The 23,256-nt window shown below is 42.4% G+C and overlaps 2 protein-coding genes across 5 annotated transcripts in view; one reads left to right on the top strand and one right to left on the bottom strand.

Moving 5' to 3' along the window:
- Nucleotides 1-6,604, top strand: part of UNC5C (unc-5 netrin receptor C) — a 248,586-nt gene extending 241,982 nt beyond the window's left edge. The window contains exons 17-18 of the mRNA XM_031066482.1: nt 1,579-1,757; nt 1,993-6,604. Of these exons, the coding sequence (XP_030922342.1) occupies nt 1,579-1,757; nt 1,993-2,158 (345 nt within the window). The 3' untranslated portion in view covers nt 2,159-6,604. The remainder of the gene's footprint in view (nt 1-1,578; nt 1,758-1,992) is intronic.
- Nucleotides 6,605-10,225: 3,621 nt separating this feature from the next.
- BMPR1B (bone morphogenetic protein receptor type 1B) overlaps nt 10,226-23,256 on the bottom strand; it is a 185,649-nt gene continuing 172,618 nt past the window's right edge. For all 4 annotated transcript variants that reach the window (XM_031066363.1, XM_031066364.1, XM_031066365.1 and 1 more), the window contains 6 exons: nt 22,811-22,949; nt 18,456-18,648; nt 17,715-18,012; nt 15,234-15,409; nt 13,832-13,962; nt 10,226-13,116 (listed from right to left, as the gene is read on the bottom strand). In XM_031066363.1, the coding sequence (XP_030922223.1) occupies nt 13,027-13,116; nt 13,832-13,962; nt 15,234-15,409; nt 17,715-18,012; nt 18,456-18,648; nt 22,811-22,949 (1,027 nt within the window). In that variant the 3' untranslated portion in view covers nt 10,226-13,026. The remainder of the gene's footprint in view (nt 13,117-13,831; nt 13,963-15,233; nt 15,410-17,714; nt 18,013-18,455; nt 18,649-22,810; nt 22,950-23,256) is intronic.

The raw sequence follows: 23,256 nt of genomic DNA, 5'->3' as shown, positions 1-23,256 counted from the left end.
TCCTAAACAAACAAAACCATCCAAATTTACCAGCTATCATTGTCTCACCAGCTACCAAGCCTTTGGGCACTAAATCCATCCAGGCCAAGGAGAAGACAAAATCCTTGCCCAGAGGAGCCAACTGCTGTATTCTCTGAGGTGTTAGCAGTGGTGCCATGGGGACCCCTCCAGCCGGGAGGACCACATCAAAGAGCATCAACACCACACCTGCAGGGGACAAGCTGGCTTTGGGAATGACTTTTCCCTTGAAACGCTAGCTGCCACACTGCCTTGGAGCACAGCAGGTGTCTTGGGGAGAGGGGGCAGTGCCTGCCCCCCCCCACCCCAGCCCCTGCTCTGAACACATGCTCTCCATCTATTTCCAGAGTCAGTCACAAGCAGATAAGGGCTCAGCTTGTGTCTGGGGTGGTACTGACTGTTTGTGGTCTGCAGAGCATTGGAGGCTTCAGAGAGCTTGGGTACTGCCAGAGGGATGTCAGTAGTGCGAGCCTGTGTTGCAGTTGGAATTTATTTTATTGATTCCTTGTTAAGTGGTTCGTTCTGTTGTACCCCCATGTTTTCCCCAAGTTGGTTTACCACTGGGTTCTACCCTCCCTCAAAGCTGTCCCTCATGCTATTCCCCACCCCTTGTTCCAGCTCTTTTCCTTTCCCTGCCTGTCAAGACAACCCAGCCCTTGATTCCCGAACTTTCTCTGCCACTTAAACCTCGGGCCAATCCCTGTCTGCAACACCCCTTTGAAATTCCCCTATTCCTCGATGCCCCATTGGCCCATGTGACCCATCCTCTCCACCCTCCAAACCTCAATTTGCCTCAGACGCTTGATGTAATCTGCCTCTTCCTCCCTCGAGGATGCCCTATTGGTTAGCTGTTTGTATGCATCCCCTGACTTGTGTCTGAACAAAACCCCTTGCACAAGGAAGCTGAAGAGTTTTTTGTCCTGCTCCCTTCACCTGTAATAAACTGTTCCTTGTGAGAAAGAAAAAGATCAGCTGGCCCCCAACGTGCAGTGCCAGCTGATGCTATCCACTGGAATCTTTAGCAAGCCCTTCTGGTTCACCAGCAGCCACGCCAAGGTGTATGGAACAGCTCCAGGATGAATTCACCAGGAGCTGAACTTGAGAGCTGTGGCTCTACAAGCCTGGTGCTGGCTTGGTGAGACACTGGGGCTTGGGAAGATGGTGGGAAGGGGATCTTGTCAGCCGTGTCAGGAAAGCCCAGTTGTGCTCTAGTAGTAGCAGCAGTTTGCTGTGAAATGTGTCCAAGTGGCTGATCCTTCATTATTTCCAGTAAGCAATTAATTAAGCTGGCAATTTTGTCCAGCTATAACAATATTTATCCTAAAAAAAGAGGAGCAAAAAAGCCTTTTTCTACCCAAAGCTGATTATAAATATTTCTGTTTTTCAGTGGACTAACATGTTTATGTTACTGTTTACTAGATTAGCAGAGGGCTGCAAGTAAAAGCCCTGTGTCTCAGAGGATGTAGTTCTACCATTGTCTTTTCACTCATTTTTCTACCATTTGTCTTTTAACAAAACCAGTGGGTTGTTCAGGCTTTTTTTCTGTCTTTCCAATCTCAGGAACCTACTGGCATTGATTATCCTCCCATGGACTCAGCAGGCACCATCACCACCATCGTGGGGCCCAGTGCTTTCAGCATCCCCCACCCGATAAGGCAGAAGCTGTGCAGCAGCCTGGACGCTCCCCAGACCAGGGGCCACGACTGGCGCATGCTGGCCCACAAGCTCAAACTGGACAGGTGAGCAGGGCTGCCCATGTATGGTCAGGCAGGGGAGCTCCTAGGGAGGGGGGGATATGTGCAAAAACATCCTGGTGCAAGTCCCACTGAAAGCACAAGGACACACTGCTCATGCTGATTGCACAGGGGATGAGCACCTTGACAGCACCAACAACAGGGGTGGGTTGAAATCATATGAATTCAGGTAGTTTCCATGCAGCTCAAAACGAGCAAGTTTCCTTTTGGCTCATTGCAGGTACTTAAATTATTTTGCTACGAAATCAAGTCCCACCGGGGTGATCCTGGATCTCTGGGAAGCCCAGAATTTCCCTGATGGCAACCTGAGCATGCTGGCAGCAGTTCTGGAAGAAATGGGAAGACACGAAACAGTTGTTTCTTTGGCAGCAGAAGGAAATTACTGATGCAGCCTTGGCATGACCAGGAAGGACAGACACAGGGAGCGGTAATGCCCTGTTATTGCAAAGGAGAATTGAAATGAAAACCCAGACCAATGAGTTACACAAGAGACGTTTCAGAGAAGAAAGCAAGCAAACAAACAAACAAACAAAAAAAAACCAGCCCTGACCTTCACACGTGCTCTCCTTGTACATTATCACAAGATCAGAAAGAGATCATGCAAAGTTGTACCTTGAAAATATAAATCAACCTAATGTTCCTCTCGGCTTGGCTGTACACTGCTTGGTACAGGTTTTTACAGTTTCCTAGGAAACGCTTTTTATTGCTATCCAGATATATGGATAAACTTTCTTAACAATCCCAATTTCTATGGATGTTGTTTACATCAAATTCTGGACAGGGGTACGGAAACTGTCCATGGCTCTTTATATTTTTTGTTTAAAGCCATTGTAGACAAGGCTATGGACAGTTGGTTGTGGCTGTTTCAGCTTATTGGTTTCTGGTGAATTCAGATTTTGGCTACAATTCTGCACATTGGTTGTCTCACAATGATCCTCCTGTCATTGTTCTGTTTCCTAGACCTACTTGTAAAAAAAAAGAAACAAACCAAGAAAATCAGGGTGTGCATCTGGAAAGCAGGTACTCTGGCTGATAAGCAGGAACACACAAAATGTTCCCTTTCTTCCCCAGGACAGTCCCACTGAGCCTGTGTGCTGTGTGGAGAATAGCTCTAAGACAGTGGGGAATGAAGGATCTGAGTTAATTTTCAATTCACGCCCTTTCCACCCCTTTGCTATATGAGGGGCGAGATATGCAATTCAGAGTGGTTGGAGGGGGGAGGGGGAGAAACCCAGAAAAAAATGAAAAAGAGAATTTGCTATGATAGTTATTTACTGATTAGTACCTAGTGCAAGGATTATAATGACTATTAATATTGCCATTATTACTTTATTTCTAATATTGTCAGCAGCAGAATGAATAATTTCTGGTTTTATGGAACCTGTTGTCCCCTCCCTGAAGGTCTTTTTAAGACGTATTCCTCTCTATGCTGTCTGTCCTTCCCTTTGTCATCATACTCCTCCTCCTCCAGAGTCCCTCTGCCAGCCCATAGAGGCTGCTCAGCTCATGTTAGCATTGCTGTGCTCCGTGCCCAGTGCCAGGGCAGCATGAACTGGTGACACTCTGCTGATCTTCACCCACCAAGTGTCTGACCCTGGCATGACAGGTTGCTCCAGGTTGCTCCAAGAAGCATTCCTTAGGTGGCTGTGAACCAGAGATGGTGCAAGCATGTGGAGGCACTGACATCCTCCACCTGATTTATGCACCCAAGCTGGGCCTCCATAATTTTTGCTTTGTTTTGTAGCATTCTAAGAGCCAGCAGTTCCCCACAGAGCTGCAGATCTCACTGAAACGCACCACCTCCAGCAATGCTTGCTGTACCAGGGCTGCTGCCAGTCCAGCCCTCTGCTGGGTCACTTCTGTGGGAGATGCGCTTGGCAGATCTCCCTGGATATTCCCAGGCACTGCTGCAGCCAGGGAAGCCTGTGTTCCGTGGGCCAGTGCAGGGCAGTGGAGTGGTGAAGTTGAAATCCTGTGTGCTGCAGTTTGCTGCCTTTGCTGCTCCTGCCAGCACCACTACCAGGCCAGGGCAGTGCAGTCCTCAGTGGCTGGCCAGGGAACGCTTGTCCCTCTACAGCCCTCACAAAGCAGGTCAGGTGGAAGCTTTGCAAAAGGAGCAAACAAAAAGTGGTTGTCACTGCAAACGTATTTTGTTCTGTTCACTGAAAATTGTGGCTTTGGTACCTGACAGCATATGGGGTTGCAGTAGTTTTACCACCTGACTGGGCTGTCGTTTATGTGTAGCACAGAAAGGCTTTTCTGCCCCAACCTGTCCGCTCCAGGTTTCCAGCCAGGCCCTGGTTGTTGCTGTTGTGCACACATGCATGTCCCTGCCCACATAGGCATTACCATTCCATATGCTTTCCGAGGCTGAAGTTAGCTTGTTCTCTTTTGTGCTTTTAGTTTTGTTTTCCCCAGGGCTTTCCAGATTGCACCTTTGAAGGTAACTGAAAATGTCATCGGTCAAAATGAGAAGAAAATTTCATCTGACCTTTTTTTCCATTTGACATTTCCACAGCCTTGTCGCTTTTTGCTTATAGTTCCCTGACCAGTGAGTTAGGTTTTGATTGACCACCAGACAGCCAGCACAAAAAGTTCCCTTCCTTGTAAGAGGTAGCCAGGCAGTTTGCAAACCAGCATTTCAGTCAAAACTGGAGACCAGAGGACATGCATTGTAACTTTCAACATCTGTGTGCATTTTGCTCATGTAAGCCCAACCTTCTCTTAATGTGGAGATGCCATGGGCATCCTCCCCATGAGCAACCATCTTCTTTTTCACCTTGGGCATCTGGTGCAGCCCCCTGCAATGCTAATAGAAACTTTGCTTTCAGCTTCTGAAGAGTTGGATTGAGGCTTTCAGCTCTGCCCTTTCTCCACACCTTTAACTTACCTCAGAGGGCTAAAATGGCTCTTAAAGGTAGGTCTCAGCTTTTCTCCTTCCCATGCCATCTTTAGGTGTAACAGTTGTGTTCAGTTTGTGCTTCTTCACCTTTCCCATGTGTCCTTCCTTGACTTCTCTTCCAAGGCAGGTGCAGGAGCTGAACTGTCCTTAAACCCTTTGGCCTTTTCAGCTCAATCTGTGTTGGTTGATCCCCAGGCTCACTTGTTGCTCCCCAGCTCTCAGTTTTTCTAGGTGGGCAGCATGTGCAGCCTTCTCACCTGGATCAGGGCCACAAAGTCTCTATTTATCTGTAGTGCTGTGAGCTGATGCTCCTTTGGTCAGCCCCCTGACCTGCGCTCTGATGCCTTCTGCAAGAGAAACAACTTGCAGATGAGCAACTTCCTCAGTGTTTTGGGGCATTTTCCTTTCACAGCATCACAGTAGAGAGGATTTATTACAAGGAAAGATGCACACTCTGATTAAGAGTGGCTGGAGGTCAAGAATGTAACCCTTCATCTCTGAACATGACTTGGGCAGCAGCATGACTGCCACTGGGTGGTGAAGCTGCTGTTCTTCCCTCAACTGCTCAGAAACCACCTGCTATGCCCTGCTGCAATCACGGGCTGGGTGGATTCTCCAGCAGCAACTCCATAGGTTTGGCAGGCTCCCAGCACAGCCCCTTGGGCTGCCTCAGCCCTGACAGGGCAGGGAGAGCCAGGGGAAGGTTCCTCCACAGAGCCACAGCTCATCCCAGCAGCTCTGCACCCATTCTTTGCCACTGCTGCTGACAGCAGCTCCCACCTCACCTCACACTTCCCTGCATTAATTTTGCTCAGTTTTTTTCTTTTTTTCTGGGGGAGTGGCAGTGGCAGGGCACTGTGCGCTGTGGGAGAGGGCTCTGGCTGGTGCCGTTCACAGCAGCATCCCCATCCTGCTGCCTCAAGGAGAGCAGGTGGGAAGCAGGGCAGCCAGATGGGTTCAGGATATTGTTTTTGGTGGGAGGAAAGCCAGCAGCAGTTCCTCTGCCTGGATTGCATGGACACAGTGCCATCTCGTGGGGCTGAGCCCCAGCTCCACCACGTCGCTGCCGCCACAGCAACGTCGCACGGGAAGAAGCTTCCTATAGGATGGCTCTGACAAAGGAGTTTGGCAGGCAGAGCTGACTCTTAAAAGTTGTTTTAAGATTTTATGTCAGGTGAGCACATCTGCTTTAAGAGAAAAAAGCAAACAAAGAAAAAGGCTGCAGGCTTCTTATCCTCCCATTATTACTATTTTTTAAAATACTCTTCCTTTTAGTTGTTCACCTTTGGCTCTGTACTGCAGCAGTTCTGCTGCTTGTTACACCATCTCTTCATTACATGTTGATTCCTAGTGCTATAAATAGTATATATATTATATAAATATATATAAAATATCTACTGACTTCAAGGAAAACCTTTAATTTCCGAGTAAGAAACATTTATTGGAGGCAATCCTTTTCACCTTTTATTTTTTCTTCAGTTCTTCTTGTGTTGTGTTCTTGTAAAGGTGACTGTCAGTGTATAGGGTAAGTTTGGGGTTTGGTTGGTTTTTTTTTTCTTTTCAAAATTTATGATCACAACTGCTCCACTGCGTCTTGCTAAACAGCACAAGAACCTAAGTGCTGTTTCAGTGGATCTTGAAAATTTTGCAGTAGTGAAGGTGTCTCCAGTCAAGATTTGCTTTATTGGGAGACCAAGACTTTTTTCTGTCTCGCTGGCAGAAATGCAGACACTCATGAGACATGTTGGAGTCTGCAATACCCACAGAGCCAAACATGTCCATTCCCTGGGTTTCCTGCTATTTCAGTTGCTTACATATAGAATAAATGTATTTACATGCTGTAAGCCTGTCATTGTGGACAGTGTCCTAATGTCTTGTATTGCTACCTACAATAGTTTCTTTTTGGTTCTCCTTTTCTTCTTCTTTTGGGGGCAGGGGGCGTTGGGAAGGGAGGGGTGGGTGGGCCCTTAGACCTTTGTATGCTCTACCAAGTAGTTCCCACAGCTCTGAGGTTAAATTTAAACACAATAATTTTGTTGAGGTTGGCTTGGTTTTTTTAATCTTGTTTTCAGGGCACTTTGTAAGCAATTTTACTGAGTGTTCAGAAGTCTTTTCAGGTATTACTTTGGCTCTCACCTGGCCATGAAGTAACTCAGTGTTTGCAGGCTGGCTTGGCCAGTATCATGTGGGGTAAAGACACGAGTGGTTTGTGAATGAAAACCAAACCTTTGGCCCTTCTCCCACAAGGACTCCAATGAGTTACTGACTTTGGGGTCACCACTGCAATCCATTCCTAGCTTGTGTGTGAAACCTTGAGTCCATAAATGAGCTGCACTGCAGATTTTTAAATGCTGAAGCACATATCTCAGACATCCTTTGAAGTTGGACAGAAAGGCAAATTAAGTGTGTGTGTGCATAGAGGCAACGAGGAGAAAACAAAGGACACTACCTGCTGTTAGCTTTTAGCTCTCATGTTAGGTATGGACATCCTCTTATTTTACCAACTTTTGAATGGGAAGGTAAAGGTCAAAATTCAGTGCTGTATCATCACTGCAAGGTCAAATAGGCAGTATGTCAAAAGCCAACAGAGTAAAAACTGGCAAGTAACTGGAATTGGACTTAAACTAAAGCCACAAGCTTGGTAGGTCAGGCTCCTTGCTTGAATAGGAGCATTTAGTTTATTTAATTATTTGTCCTTTAAACTTGATCCCTGCTCCCTGAAATCTGAAAATCCCTTATCTGGAAGTCCTTTGATAAACTGTCTGTACAAAAAAAAAAGCAATGATAATCCAGAGTTCCCACAAACCTCTATCCCAAATAGGTATTTCATGTTTTCTGTGGTGCTGGTTAAATGTATTTATTAGTGGCTCAGTCTCCTCAACTGCTGACAAAGAGATTAATTGCTATGTGTGCTGCATCCTGGGCCTGCCCTCTGCTCCCAAAGTATCCCATGTCATGGCAGGGGAGTAGCTTTGGGATGCCTGTGAGGAAGTGGGATGTCATTGGGAGGGTTGTCCCACAGCAGTGCTGGGACAAGAGCCCTGAATGAGAAAAGCTTGCACGGGCCCCAGAGCTTCTTTGGCTGCTGCCAGCTGGCTCTGGCTACCGCTTGCCAGTAAATTTGGGAGCTAGCACAATACAAACAAAAAGCAAAATCGGTCTGGAAAGTAAACAAAATTAGGAAGAAGAGGCAAAACACTCTTCTCCCTGCAGATTTTTCAAGGTACCTTGCAAAAACACCCGAGCCGAGAGCCAATTACCCATGGTGTGTGACACTGCTGAGACAGAGAAGTTGTGGCATCACTGTTGTCACATATCTGTGTGGTAGACTCTTTTTGCTAACACATGTTCTGTTATTGTTGTAGAGAAAAAAAAAAAGAAAGAAAAAAAAATGAAAGAGGGTACCTTCAGTACCTTTCCAAAATAAAGGAGGGCCCATAGGAAAAGAAACATCTGTGTGACCCAGGTGTATCACATTTCTCCCTTCTCTTCCCATGTCACAGCTCTACCAGGGTTTGTGGGATATGTTTTCTTTGCTATTCAGATCTGGAGAACTCTTTTGGTTTTGATTTCCCTATTGCTGTATCTTCTATGCAATTCCTTCTCTAAAGACTGACTTACTACAGGAGAAGTGCTAGCCATTGCATTATTTGTATTGCTGTACAGTGGAGGTGTGGTTTACTAGTTCTGAGTGTGCCTCTTACCCCCCTCCCTTTTTTCTCCTTCCCTCTGTTTGTAAATGCCTGCATTTATTCTGTCAGCCTGACATGTACAAAGTGTAAGAAAGAATTTTTAAACAGGTAATAAATTATATTTATAAGCAACTGGAAAAAAAATACACCTTTTGTTCGTTTAGTTCCTGGAAGCTTGGAAGTGGACTCTTTTATTTTGTTTCTTTCTTAAAAAAAGAAAATCTCATCAGAAGAAATGTTTCTGTACATAAGAACTGTGGGATTCAGTGGCATGCCAGGGGCAATGTGCAGCAAGCACAGGGCTTTGTCACTTCAATGTGGCCAGGGCAAGGGGGCTGTAGAAATGCTGCTGGAGAATAACTGCAATGCCACTGAGCACAGACAGTCTGGGGCAAAGCAGGAGGGCTGCAGGGGCTGTGCAGCTCAAGGGAAAATTGCCATTATTTACACACTTCTCTGGAAATAACCAGCAAGGCAATTAAACATTAGGAAACACTAGAGGTGGATCTGCACTGCAGAATGAGAATAGTGCTCCAGCTTTAGGTACAAATTCCCAGAAATGCCTCACTGGATGCAGAGGTACACGCCCCATGTCTCAGCATTAAGCAATGCCACTTTCAGCTGATGCTGTGGATTTTAGGCTGAAACTTTTTCACCTGATACATGGGGCTAGGAATTATTGCTTCAGTCTGTGCAGAGATGACTCCTGTTCCTCTTGTACTATTAAAAATAGAAGCCAAAAATACTCATAAAGATGTGGCAGAATGAAGGGGGGATGTCTAAAAAGATACTATGCTAATGCCGAGTTCTGATAGATTTACATAATCAGCCACAAAACATGAGCAACTGCTCTATTAGTGATAACACTATTTTAATTACTATTTTTCTCTTCACTGACTTGTGAAAGGAGTGATGCTTTTTTATGCCAGTGGAAACATATGCAACATATTGCTGTTTACTTGTTTGTTCAGATGAAAAAATCTTATAAAAATAAAATAAATAAAATAAGGCATAGTCAAAATAATCTAGCCAGGGAAATGAAACAAAAAGATGGTGCTTTTCAAGCTCATGAAAAGGAAATAGCAATCTCTGGCATGGGGAGATGGAAACAATTTTATTGGGGGAGGGGGGGGAATGTTAAAACAACCATATACAATTTGAACAAATACAACATAACACAGTTTGTTCCCCAGGTTTTCTAATTACAGTATTTACAGGTTTAATAAGGCACTGGTTCTCAAAAAAGAACACAAATTAGTTTCTTAGTCTCTACATTGACAACCTTTTCTTTAATAGAAATAACTTTGTGCTAGAGAAAGGATAGCAGTTGCTAGATGGCATCTCTCTTTTTTTTTCTTCTCCCACTTACATATGCCATCTCACCTATGCCAGGAAGAAACTAAACTACACTTCCTTGAATGATTTACATTTGAAAAGTGGATTTCTAGACCCTTGGGCACTGAAGCCACAATTATCTTTATCAGTGACTTCCAAGCCCTCATCAACATGCCCTTTGAAACTACCAAAATATGGAAGTGACATTAAAAGGCCACACTGGCAAAATAAACATACTAACCTGCAGTCACTGCAGGTGCTGAACCTTAATAATGACACACTGAGTGTTGCAGGAAGTCACCCACGCAGGCATTCTGACTCCAATGTCACAGTGCTGGAACAAAAGACCTCCACACTTGCCTTAGGCTGATTTTGGTCTTAGGAATAGCCCTTCACAACAGATTACAGTTGTTAGATTTGAGGGCAGAATCTGGTCTTGGGAGAAAATCGGCAGGCACTAGTTACACAACCGCAGACTGTTTGCTTTCTCAGTGTGTGTCTCCTCATATATATATATATATTTATCTATTTTCCTATACAGCACCGTTGCAGTGATTTGTCATTTATGCATTTTCATAAATAAATATTATGTTTTATTTAGTGCTTTTTCATCCATAATAGTTTACTCTTAATCCACATACTGGAGCTATTCCAGACTTGAAACTGAATATATATATATATTTTTATATATATATAAAAACACATGAACATTTAACATACACACTTTATGTGAGCTATCAACCAGTATCTTAGACCTTTTTCTTCTGGACCAAAAAAAAGGTAAGATTTGCTCAGGAAACCAACGACTGGCCCTTTCTCTTGCAACATGCTGATGGCGGGTGCCAGGGGCATTCACTGCATGCCTCATGCTGCCAGCTGGCAAAGCACCCTCCAAAACACTCCTGGGGAGAGAGCCCTGCTAATTTATTTAAAAAAAAAATATTTTAGGAGGGTAGAGGTGAAACAGACCTAAACAGGGAGGAAAGAAGCATCCTTGCTGTGCGAGCTGGCACCTGCAGGTCCCGTGCGGTTTGGAGCTGAGAAATCTCGGTTCCACAGGGTGTGCTGGCTTCTATGGGAAGAAATGAGACTGGAAACCCATGGATCCATTCACTAAGACAAAAAGGTGAAGAGAGGCTGAGCTGTCCCTATTTTGGCCCACAAATCTCAAGGCCAAGGTGGCCAAGGAGAGGAGCAAACTTCACTCTTAGCCTCACAAACATTTTTTAAAGATGGGGAAACCATCCTTGCCCCTCCTGGGCTCAGGATTTGGCGAATTATTAACTCTCAGAGATTTTCTTTTTGTATTGCTTGGTAAATTTGGGTACAGGCAGGGAAACTGCACTGCAGGAAAAGCACTCTAATGAACAAAAAACTTCTGATTAAGCTTTTTAACACCTATCATCATGGAGGTCTTGCTGGTTCTCTTGAACTGTGCATTTTTCTCTGTTAGCTTGAAAGTACAAAATGGTAATTTTTCCAGCTACAAATACCTTCAGGGGGCTGTTAAGCTAAACCCCAATTATACACCTACCTACCACAAATAAATCAGTTTTGTCCAAAAAGGGAAAAAAAAAAGAAACACTACAGAAGTGCTGAGGCTAAATCCTGCATGGCACTTATTTCAGTTCTGAAATAGGCTTAGCATAATCAAAGCAGCATTTGTAAGGACTTATTTAAAAATTAAGCTGAACACCATCTAGTAAAACAACATAGGCAGGCAGGAAATTTTTAAAAAACAAATGAAGGGTAAAAAAGGGTAAACCAGTAACTCCCCTGCTGCTCAGCTTTGTTAATCTGATGAAGAACAGAACCTTTCCAAAGAAAACACCTCCCAGGGTATATTTCACCTCTCACTTCCCCTTCTGTAGCATTAACATTGCTACAACTACTGCAGACCCAGGAAGGAGGAAGACAGAAAATACATTTCCCACTGCCCTTCTCCCCTGACAGCTCCTCTTGCTGGGAACCACATTGCTACATAGAGCCTGGCACTACTGTGCAGCAGCTGCCAGAGGTGTGGAGGCTGCTGGAAGGACACCCAAAATAATAATGCAGATAAAGCTTGAGGCAATAGTTCAGTTTGTGGTGTCTCTCCCTACACCAGGAGTGCTGGAGGCAGGTACCCACTGCTGCCCACGGTTCCCAGCTCTCACCACCCACCTAATGTGTCCCACCCTTCCTGTCACTTCCTAGTACAGCCTCAAGGCAACAGTCTCCTCACACTCAAAAAAATATGATTGCCACCCTAGAAATGGGCACTTTTGAGGTTTTTCACTTTCCCTTAAAAAAGGGAACACAGATTTTTTTTCTCAGCTGTGCTTTGTAGATGACCCCTCACTTTTACACAAATGAAACAGAAGATAATAATTCCTTCTCACAAGGAATTTCCTCTTGAACAGTGGTTGTTTGTGGGTCCTAGAAGTTTCAAATTACCCAGCAGATTCAAATGTGTACTTCATTTCCACTTGCACACAAAACATTTTATTTTGCAGTGGAGGAAAAGGAAGGGGAAAAAAAGCCAAGAAAAAGGGCACTTGTTATCACTGTGGTACTATTCCCATCAGGTTTCCTGCAAACATGAAGATCTTTTTGAACAAGTCACACCAAACCATATACATACAGCTCTCAAGTACCTCAAATGAAGCATGACCTTCCCTGGGACAGGCCACCCACAGCAATCAGGCCACCCACACCAGCTGGGATGGCAGGGATGAAATTGGGCTCTATCTCTGTACTCTGAGAATCACTTGCACACCCAGGGTTTGGAAAGTTATCTCCACAAATAGGTGGCTTTTAAGGCAGGCTCCATTACAGCTCCTCTGAGCTACACAGATCCACTCACCTTTTTGTTTTTCTTAAGGCTGGAGTGCAATAGTCTTTTTGGAAGTGAAAAAGTTGATTTGCTTTCATTTTCAGCAGTTTCCTCCAATTTTTTTTTAATGTAACAATATACATCTTTTTTACTTCTAACCCAAAAGTTTTATTTTCATAAAATTTAAAGCAGTATCTTTTTAAACAATCAAAATAATAATAATAACAATAATAATAATAATAAAATAATAAGTGGCTTTCATGGAAAGCAACATGCATAATCTTAAACCAGTTACTAAAACTGTATTTCCCCATGTAAACAAGGGCAGACAAGCCTCTTCCATCTTGCATGTCAAAATTCAGATGATTTTTCAATGGATAGTCTCCTCAAAAACTCACGGCTGCTCTTCAGCGTGACTCCTCCGTTCAAGGTACTTAGCAAAGACTTCTGATACATCTTCAGGACTTCTGCCTGCACAAGAAAGTCCATTTCCAGGGGCCTCTGGCAGAGTCAGAGTTTAATGTCCTGGGACTCTGACATTTTGGCAAGTGTTTTCTTGACGCGCAGGGCCACCCTCAGCTTCCCCATCTGCCGCAGGCACTGCGGAGAGAACGGGGAGAGAAAGTCCCACCAGGGTCAGTGCAACAGGAGACTGCACTTGCTGGCAATGCTGAAAAACTGAAGGGAAAAGGTCTTTTCTAAGGCCATTACAGATAAACACCACGAGCACTGTCCAGACCAGCCAAACACGTTTCATGTACATTAACGTAGATTTTTATAAATGCATTTTTGGTAATACCCGAGGACTATGTGGTAACAAATTGTCCTTTTATTGCTGGAATGCCTGGGGTGGGATTATCAAGGATGATAACCAATTAATCAAGCGCAGCTATTGCAATAAACCTTCTCAATCCCTGACACATGTGGTAGCAGACCAAACACTTGAGTGCCATCACACAAAAGCCCTTTTGGGAACTGCTACTCCTTCCCCCAGTGTTTCCAGCCCCAGTCTGAAGGCTCGAGGGATTTGGCTAGGGAGAGGATGAGGCAGGTGAGATTTGGTTAGATCTTCTCACACTGGCTGTGGCACAAGACCTCAGGCATCCCAGGGAGGTTATTTTTTCTCCTCACACTCACAAACCTCATGCCACCTAAATCTTTCATCTCCCCACAGACTATCTACATGCTGCTATTCCTAAATGGCAGCACCAGTGGTAAATATCCTCCTCCCTCAAAATGATGCAGAACTGGGTCAGTCTCACTCCCTAGCTCTGATTAAAAGCACAGACTGCATGCTAAGAGGGATGATAGGTACCTCATCACTGCTCCATCTGTTGGGGAACGAGGGGCGCAGTCTCTTGATGCACACGATCTCCCGCATGTCCTCGTACGAGGGGTCGCTGGGCACCAGGTCGTGGTATGGAAGCTGGTATTCCTCAACTATTCCTGAAAGAAGCAATTAGTTGCCTGTCACTTGCAGAAAAAAAAGCTTCCACTCCCCCTTTCCCCTCTCATTTTATAACAGATTGTCGATACTGTGGAACAGCTGGGTGTACTGCCCCTAAAAAGGACTAGAAGTTTATTCCACAGTCAAGTTCCAATGCAACCACTGCTGTGTAAAGACTGGCCAGGTATCTTAATCCAAAAGTGCAGTAACTTGCCAAGTGAGACAGTTTCTACCATTGCTGTCCAATCCAGCAATCTCCAGTAAGTTCTCACAGAAAGAGCTATTAGCATAGGGTCTGTATCAGAGTAATCTGAGAGAGAATTAACCTTGAGTTAGGTCTCCTCCTTATCAGTGGGCCTGGAAAATACTAAAGGGCATTTCTGTGCCTTTTCAGAACATGGCAAGGTACCATTCTTTGTGCACAGCAACAATGACAAAAATATTACAGATTTCACCTCACAACATTGCAATGCACATCACCAACTTTTAAACACAGGGATCCTGCTGCTCATTGGCAATATTCAGCTTTTCTAGGGTGAGCATTCAGCATGATACTGCAGGATTTAAAGATCCATAAGGAATGCTGAAGGTAGCAGATACCCAAGAGACATGCTGTACTCTTACCACCAAACTGGCACAGAACTGCTACCAAGTCATTTCTGTGCATTTAACTTTCCCAGTGGCAAAAGAGAGGTAACAACACCCATCACTTCTGCATGACACTGAGCTCTACATGCAGAAAAGAGGGAAATGAAGCACATCACTGGTATGACAGTGATGTAAGAAGTGCCACTTCCCTCTGGTGTTTTGCTACTTGTCTAGTAAACAGATTATTTATTTCAAAGACTTTATTTCAAAGATTATTTATTTATTTCAAACAGCAAACCCCAAATTGTCCTCCTCCTTTCATTTAACTCTTAACTAAACTAAGAAAACACTATTTTCTTTCTGCTAAATTAGCTGAACACCCCAGTCCAGCAGAAACATGATGCCTTTAGAAAAGGTTCCCAAATGAGTTCCACACTTCCTCAGTGCAGGCATCTGCTGCCTTCAAACAAGCCACTAAAACACAGTCTAAATCTCTGCTGTTGAAATAGCACTGACTGATGCTTTAAAATAAGTTTCAACAGGAGAACAGATATTAAGAGAGTTACCTGTATGGTTTACCCACATCTGTTTATTACTGTAAAAACAATTACCCAGAGAAAAAGGTGCAATGGAAGGCTTGAGGTTCACTGACACAATTAAAAGTGATCTCCCAGCTCTTTACCTCCTGAAACACATCTCCTTGCTATCTCCCAAAGGATGAGTCCAAAACTGTACATATCAGCCATGATGTAGGACTGAAAGTGATTTCTATTCAAGCTTTCATCCAGCACCTCGGGAGGCATATAACGTTTTGTTCCTACACGGGTATTTGGAGGGATGTCTACCTCATTTGTGTCACTAAAAGAAAAAGAAGGAGAAAAAAAGGCATCAAGCATGCAGTAAAGTGGGTTGAAAACAAACCAATTTAGAGGGAAGAAGTAGTAAATCCACATCACATCCACTCTCAAACAAGGTCAAAAGTAATGCATAATCTTAACGGAACAATTCTTGCAAGAAAAGCCTCTTAGTGTGAAGGCAACCCTCCTTAAAAGGCTGACCCGCCTGAGGCTATGTTAAGCATTCAAATGCAGAACCACAATGGAGATAAGACTCAACAGGGATGCTGTAACATTTGTGAGATTTCATTAGCATTAGCCCGAGCTCTAATGTTAGTGATAACAATCAAATCTTCATTAAACGCTGTTTTCTTATCATGCTCTATCACCTAATGCTTTGGTCTCAGCAATTAATGGGGGATACTAAGTAGCTGGGGCAGTATCTCAGCTGTAGCAAATCAGATCTGCAAGGCAGATGAATCTATTCTTTTTTGCATGCACTATATTTGATCTCTTCCAACCTTTACACATCAAGATATGCAGACACAGAGAGATAAATGCATAAAAATATCTAAGCAAATGTGTCACACCTCACACATTGACCAGAAGAGACAACATACGGGGAAAAAATTCCCATTAATTATGTGAATGGATTCTTGTTTTTCTTATTAACTCAGATTCAGCTACATCAGTTTCAATATATTTAAAAGTTTAATATATGTTATATATTCTGGTTTGCTTAAAAAGGTCTGTTTTCCCTTATTCACCTTCAAAATGTATGTATTTTAAATATGGTGGATACAACAGATCCTCACAGAATAACTGGATTTCTATAGTTTTCTTCATGTACACCAATATTTTTTTCACCTTCTGATATGAAGGAAAGCTGAGTCTGTGGTACAACCAGTCATCTACACAGTCATTAAAAAATACATATGCTAGTGGTACTACTGTACACCTGCAAGAAGGTAACACAAATCCAGTGACCTGCATTATCTTGTATTATTTCAAATGAAATGGAAACACAAAGAATTTTACTAGAATCATTAGCTTCAGCAGAGCACACCCCTTCCAACTATTTTCTGTTCCTTGTTGTTGCATGAGAAATGCTGTCTGAAGAAGGATTCAGTATGAAAACAAGCCAAGTACATAACATAAATTCCATCTGGAGTGTGAAAAATCCATATTTCACCTTCTTTTGTAACAGCACTTGGTAATTCCTCACTCTTCTTCATTCACAGCTAAGCAGCGTGCTGCTCTGTATTTGCCAGGCAAAGTACACCTGCAAAGGGTGAATTTCTTCCCCAAAACTTTTTATTGTTTATTTTCAAGTTGTTGTTTTCTAGGCCTCTGTTCCTCAAAGTAAAAATATTCCTTTCTTGTCTCTTGAAGAAAGGTCAGGCTCATAAAGGAAATGCCTCACCAAGGAACCCGGCAGGTAAGTGAAGGGTAAGAAGAGAACATAAAAACTGCCTTTCCTTTCACTCTGAATAATTTCAGTTCAAGATTTGTACAGAATTCCTGAATTTTTTTAATACTCCAGGGAGTGCACGGTTTCAAAGCTGACCTGCAAAACGGAAACCTTCAGTCTATGTATTCTGGACACATTTCTGTGTACAGAAAAATCAGAAACTTCGGAGCACGCGCCTCCACCACCAGGACCACCGCTGAGAGCTCGAGCTGCTTTTGAGCAGAGCTGTCAGAGAGCAGTGGCTCCTTATGAATCCCAGGAGTGAGTAAGTTCTACTTGTCTGCTCTTTCTAAGTTGTTTAAACACACAACCATTTTTTAAAATCAAATTTAAAAGCCATTTCAAAAATCAAATCTGTACTCGGGCAATTTGATTTGTAGGAAATGAAACAAAAGGCAGCCCAAATGGGGTCCTTTCCAATAAATCCTAGTTAGTAACTAGTGCAAATTATTAGTATTTTTCTCTCTAAGTTGAGAGTGAATTTTCATGGGATCAGACAAGCTGAATGCTTCAGTGACAAGCTCAGTGATGTGACTTCAACCTGTCACTGCTGTGTCCTTTCACTGTGTGCCAGCAATACTGGGGCAGCCATGGAGGACAGAGTGATGAAAAGAGAACCTTTATACAAACGCAGCTAATGTGCTCAAATAATCAAAAAGCAACTATTTATACACCTGCATGAGGTGCTGAGATGACATTCTCCCCCACACAGGTGACCTCACACACAGATGAGCAGAGCCCAGGTGTGCACACACACTGCAGGTGCTCGCTCACTCGTGCACACTCAGTCAAGAAGTAAGGAAACTTTTGCACTTGATTTATTAACTTGCCCTCAGCCCCCCTCACTTCCACTCACCTGATAAATTTAACAGCCAAGCCCAAATCTGCTATACAGCAGGTGCCATTCTTTTTCACCAGGATATTCTTACTCTTTAGGTCACGGTGGGCAATAGCAGGCTTGCCCTGAGTACTGAAGATCTCAGTGTGCAGGTGGCACAAGCCACTGACAGAGGAGTAAGCCAGCTTCAGCATGGCTTTTGTGTCCAAGGTGGTAGATTTTAGGTAATCATAAAGTGAGCCGTTCTCATGGTAGTCAGTGATAAGATACAGCTGGGTCCAAGATCCTGTACCTTTAATATCTGCAGCAATGAATCCTTCAAAAAGAAAACAAAGAGGTTATTTTCAAGTTAATACTTCTCATGGGTTGTTTTTTTTTTTTGATTGCTCAGAAATCAGGAATGTCATCCATTTCAGCAGGTTTGTTTTAATAACATATTTAATTCTTTTCATCTTACTTCCATGCAGCTGTGCCTCACCTCTAGCCTTTAATGTATTTTCAGAAGCCCAGATATAGATATAGCAGTGGCTGAAACAGACATGTTGTGTTTGGAATAACAACCCCTAAACCCCATTATTTTTTAAACTTTTATTTATGTTTCAGTAATCCTTTAAACAACTTTCCTTTGAAAAGCACTGGGTGGCTAATTGCAGAGCACAGAGGGAAACAAAGCACATTGGAAAGGACATCAGATAACAGCAAATACAAAATTGCTAATCTTAAAAACCTGTTCACTATCAAATAATTCACTTCACTCACCAAGAATATTTTCATGCCTCATCAGGACAGTCTGGTAGATTTCTGTTTCTCTGAACCAGCTGGCCTCCTCTGTAGTAAAGAACACTTTCACTGCTACCTTTTCGCCACGCCACTTTCCCATCCAGACTTCTCCATAGCGACCTTTTCCAATCTGCTTCACCATTTGAATCTGTTTTGCAATGGTCCTTTGAACCTGTGAAATGCCAAGGCAGATTTTACACCTTGCTCAGTGGAAATCTCCACATTCATCTCCCTCCTCCCGTGTCTGCTTCCCACACAGCCAGACCAGAAGAGAGTGGAATATGCAGCCATTGTGACATGGATTTCAGCAACCCTCCACAATTGCAAATGCTCCTATTTTCTCCAGGACACACTGCTGCTGAGGATATTCCCACCACTAAAAAGAAGCCTTTCCAGGCATACTCAAATATACTGTGGTCTACATCAGTCAGTGTAAAGGAAATGTTTGTCCCTGCACCTTGAATTTTTTTAAAATCTTTCTGCAGGATGTAGCGCTTGGTGGAATTTTTTTTGTCATTTTTGGAAAAGTTTGGACAGAAAACACTCCTGGTCACCTCAATGCAGTCCAAATTCCAAAGGAGTAGGTAACACATTTTTTTTTTTAGGATGATACTTCCTATCACCTTCCTTTAAATTGCCATGCCTAATTATTTCAAAATATATATTTGGTTAGGAACCTCAATCACTACTTACAGAGTTAAAACGCATGTGCCTACATTGATTTAAATAATCGTATTTTACGTATTCATAAAAAGCAATTTCCCCCCAAAAATCTTTTAAAGAACAGCTTTCCAGTGCCTGTGCCAGCTTTGTCAGTGGCTGTACTGTGAGCTATGGGTATTGCAAGATCAATGTCCACAGCAGCATGGCAGAGATACTCTTCACAAGGACGACAGACAGCCTCTACATTTAACAAACTTGTACAGCCACAAACAATCTTGGACAAATGGAGACTTATAATCTCATCAGATTCGAGCATGTCTGCAGATCATATCTTTCTAAAAGTTCACAAATAAAAATGCCAGTGGATGCTGCAACACAATTCACGGGGCTGACTCTGCCTCAATATAACAGGAGATTTAAAATGTCACCCTCTTGTGCTACAGCATTGTCAGTTCAACCCACAGCTAATGAGTTTTTGTCTGGTAGGATTTGGTAAGATTTTGAAAGAATACTGCCACCAATGCAATGAGATTTTCATCTGGCCCAAGCAATTGGCAAAATCTGGACAAGTTCCAATTTGTGGCCTCTTGCTCTGTTTTGCCACCATCCAGATACAAACCTCCAGTAGTTTATTGCAGCAAGTTAATCTAACAGCTCTGAATCCCTATGAAATCATGCTCATTTCATGAAATCAAAAATATTTCTGCAATCTTGGCAGACAGAAATGAGCGAAACTTGATTTTTTTTTTTAATCATTTGCTTCCTTTGTTGTGCTTGGGAGGTCCGTGGAAACCAGCAGTTTGGGAATGCCAGAGAGGACTGCCATGAATGTGCCGTGACTGCAGCATGAACGTGCATCCAAAGACAAACTCAAAACCTATTACGTCAGGTCTATCATCACTCATTTTTTTAAGTGAACCACTGGTTTTCATATTGAACAATTTTAAAAAGCAAAACATACAATAGTGGTATTTGTGCAAAGCTATTTCAAATATCCCAGTTTTCTTCTTCTGTCATTTAAACAGAATTCCATTTTTCCAGCCCTGCACTGTACTATTAGATGTTCAAGACGGTAGCTTCAGTGCCATTATTTTTGATTAACATCAATGAAAGCCAACAACAGAGATTAGCCTTAATTTTTAAAATTGATTTATCTTTTATACTCTCATATAGTGATTGAACAATAGTTATATTACATTGGAATTTTGCTGTAACATTTTGTAATGTCATTTTAGCATTGTTGCTTTCTATTCTGCCCATTTTAAAAATGCATCCTGAACAATAATGTAGTTACATCAAATAACTTAATTTGTGTAAATATATGTAATGGCATCATAAAGTACATGCAATTACAATACTTAATGATGAAAAGTTCCTTATTAAATTACATTAAGAAAATGAAAAACACATTTCTGTTATGGGTTTTCAGGTGGCAGAATACTATGTGTAAGGCCTTAACCTGGTTTTGTCTTGCTAGAACTGGTCAAATTATTTCCTATGAACAATTTTTCTTTTTAAGGAATTCAGCTCCTTCTCAAATCATAAACCAATTATGATTTCTACAACAAATAGGTTAATCAAAATTGTTGGCTGAACTGATTTCATAAGCATGCTGAATGATGTGCTCATGTAAGTTATTTACACTGAGTGGGGCTGGGGGTTTCTTATTTCTTTTTAAATCTGTATATTTTGCTGCTTTAGCTCTGTAAGCAGTCAGGTAAGGTTACATGACCTTTTCTTTCGTCTCCCTGAGTGGAAACAATCCAATTACCAGCTATTTCTACTTTCCTGGCATTCAGCTAAACATGTTCAGCTACTGCAGATGAAAATTTAGACAGACCAACCTTTTGTAAATTTAATATTTTGAACAGAGAATTCACACCTATGGCTCAGGTGCAGTCCCTTGAAAAGCAAAGTTCATTGGAAGGGAAATGATGAAAAAAATGTGTGAGAAGGTAGAGACCAAATTGTAGTTCAGCAATCTCTTCAGACAGACCTTTTTGCAGCATTTGACTTGCAGCAAACTCTTCTGTCAGAGGTACAGACAGGTCAGGCGAAAGAATACTTGCTGAATGTCATACTGACAAATTCTAGGCTAATACTTGTTTTGGGTATAATATTTGTACCCATTAGAATAAATGCTCTACACAGAAGAAAAACATTACTGGTTAGCATAAGGTGACATTTTGCATTAAATTTGCGTCTTACTTTCCTGAAATTATAACCCTGGATGTTTCAGTCTTTGCAGAAGAAACAAGGTTAAAAATAAGCTCTTGCACAACAAAGAGCAGAGCATTACTGCCAGGCACCTTCTATACCCTTGTTTCAGGCATGAGGTATCACTCTGTGCATTCCTGGTGAGCTCACAGTGGTTGTAGCTGTCTGGGAAATACAGCAAACATCTACTGCCAAGTGCAAGACCCATTTTCTTCTCTTCCACCCAAAACCACTACTGATGTGGCAGGTGCAAAAAAAAAACAACAACTCCACCAAAAAACAAAACAACCAAACCCCAAAGCAAAAAAAGGAAGAATCCCTCACAATTAAATCAACTGGAAACTCGTTAGGAATGGTCCTAAACTGCACACAAGATCTCTCCCTTTCCATTGGCCAGAAAATCTCAAATTAGTGAACCAAAACCACTACAGGATGCTAGAAGGACATTGGCATGTGATAGGACAGAACCTGTTACTTTGTTTTTAAGGAAATATAGAACTTCCCATTTAATGTCTTCTTTAGGGCGTTTAAAAAATGTAACTTTTGTGGTATGGGCAAAAACCAGCCAGACAGTACATGGTACTTGGAAACTGGACAACACCTGCAGTAGTAGCATCGATACAAACTAATAGGTTTTGAAGACAGGAGGGACATATCCCCTCTGAAAAATGAAAATGAAATCTTCCAATTTCCCAGAGGCACTTATTTTAAATAAGTAACCTAGCTTTTTTACCAATTCTTTTCTACCAGTGATGTTCCTCAGAAACAAAACCCCCTGGTGAACAGAACTATATTACCACAGATCGTTCTGCCTTTTCAGCAGGTTTAGCAATCCTGGAGTCTGTTCAGAAACAATCACAAACTCCATCCCATTAACTTCTGAGATTGCCATACTACGAGGAAAAAAATCCCCCTTGATTTCTGAATGCAAAGTGAAGCCTACAAATAAAAAGGTTCCAAGTCTGACAAGTTACAGTTCCCTTTAGAAAAAGGTGACGGGGCAGTGTTTGAAATCCTATTGTGTGTTGCACATACAAAGGAAGAAAACAAGATCAGTGGGCCAGGTGCTGTCCTGTACACTGGAGTGTAAAAAAACCAAACGTGATCTACTTCCATGAGCTGTCTTAGCCTGTATTTCCCCTATGGTATCTAAAATAAGAAATTAAATGAGGCAGAAAAATAACTCTAACCTTTTTTGGCTTAGTTCACATGACATAAGTCCCCTGCTTCTAAAGCAGCTGTTCTCCAGTCTAACTCCTTGTCATTTCTGGTAGAGGGGGAAAAAAAAACCAAACCAGACCAAACAAACAAACAAAAAAAAAAACCAAACCAACAACAAAACAAAAAAAAAAACTAAAACAAAACTGAGGACATGTAAATCTATTTTTTTGCCTCTTCTCCCTCTACACATTTTAACCTTTGAAATGTGCACTAAAATAGCATTGCTTCCTTACCAGGAGAGGGAGCCCGGATCCGCTCCCTGAGCTCTGGGACTGCTCGATCAAATCCTTCAGGGACTCTCCGGGGGGAATGTAGGTCTCATCCTGCTCCAGCCCGATGCTGTAGTGGGGCCTCGTCTCTTGGCGCTTGTATCTGAGGTTTTACACAAAAACAAAATGAGTTTTGAATACAATGAGCACATGTGCAATGAATAATGCACATGCCCTTCACATTTCCTTCATTTATAGACTAACAGATTTCTCTGCTTCCCTGAGAAATACACTGGACTCGCTGGCCAAATTGTTTTATTTTATTTTTAGCAACTGTTTACATCATCAAAATTCTAAGTATAACACTCACAAGCCATGCAGTCTGGGGTAAATCTGCAAAGCAACCAAATGTTTTCCTTTCAGAAACTTAAATATGTCTAAAACACTGACCAAGTAACTTTATTTTATTG

This window comes from Geospiza fortis, unplaced genomic scaffold (genome assembly GCF_000277835.1).
Source record: "Geospiza fortis unplaced genomic scaffold, GeoFor_1.0 scaffold11, whole genome shotgun sequence".
Lineage (NCBI taxonomy): Eukaryota > Metazoa > Chordata > Aves > Passeriformes > Thraupidae > Geospiza > Geospiza fortis.
Note: the sequence above shows the minus strand (reverse complement) of the source record. Positions and strands in the feature narration are given on the sequence as shown.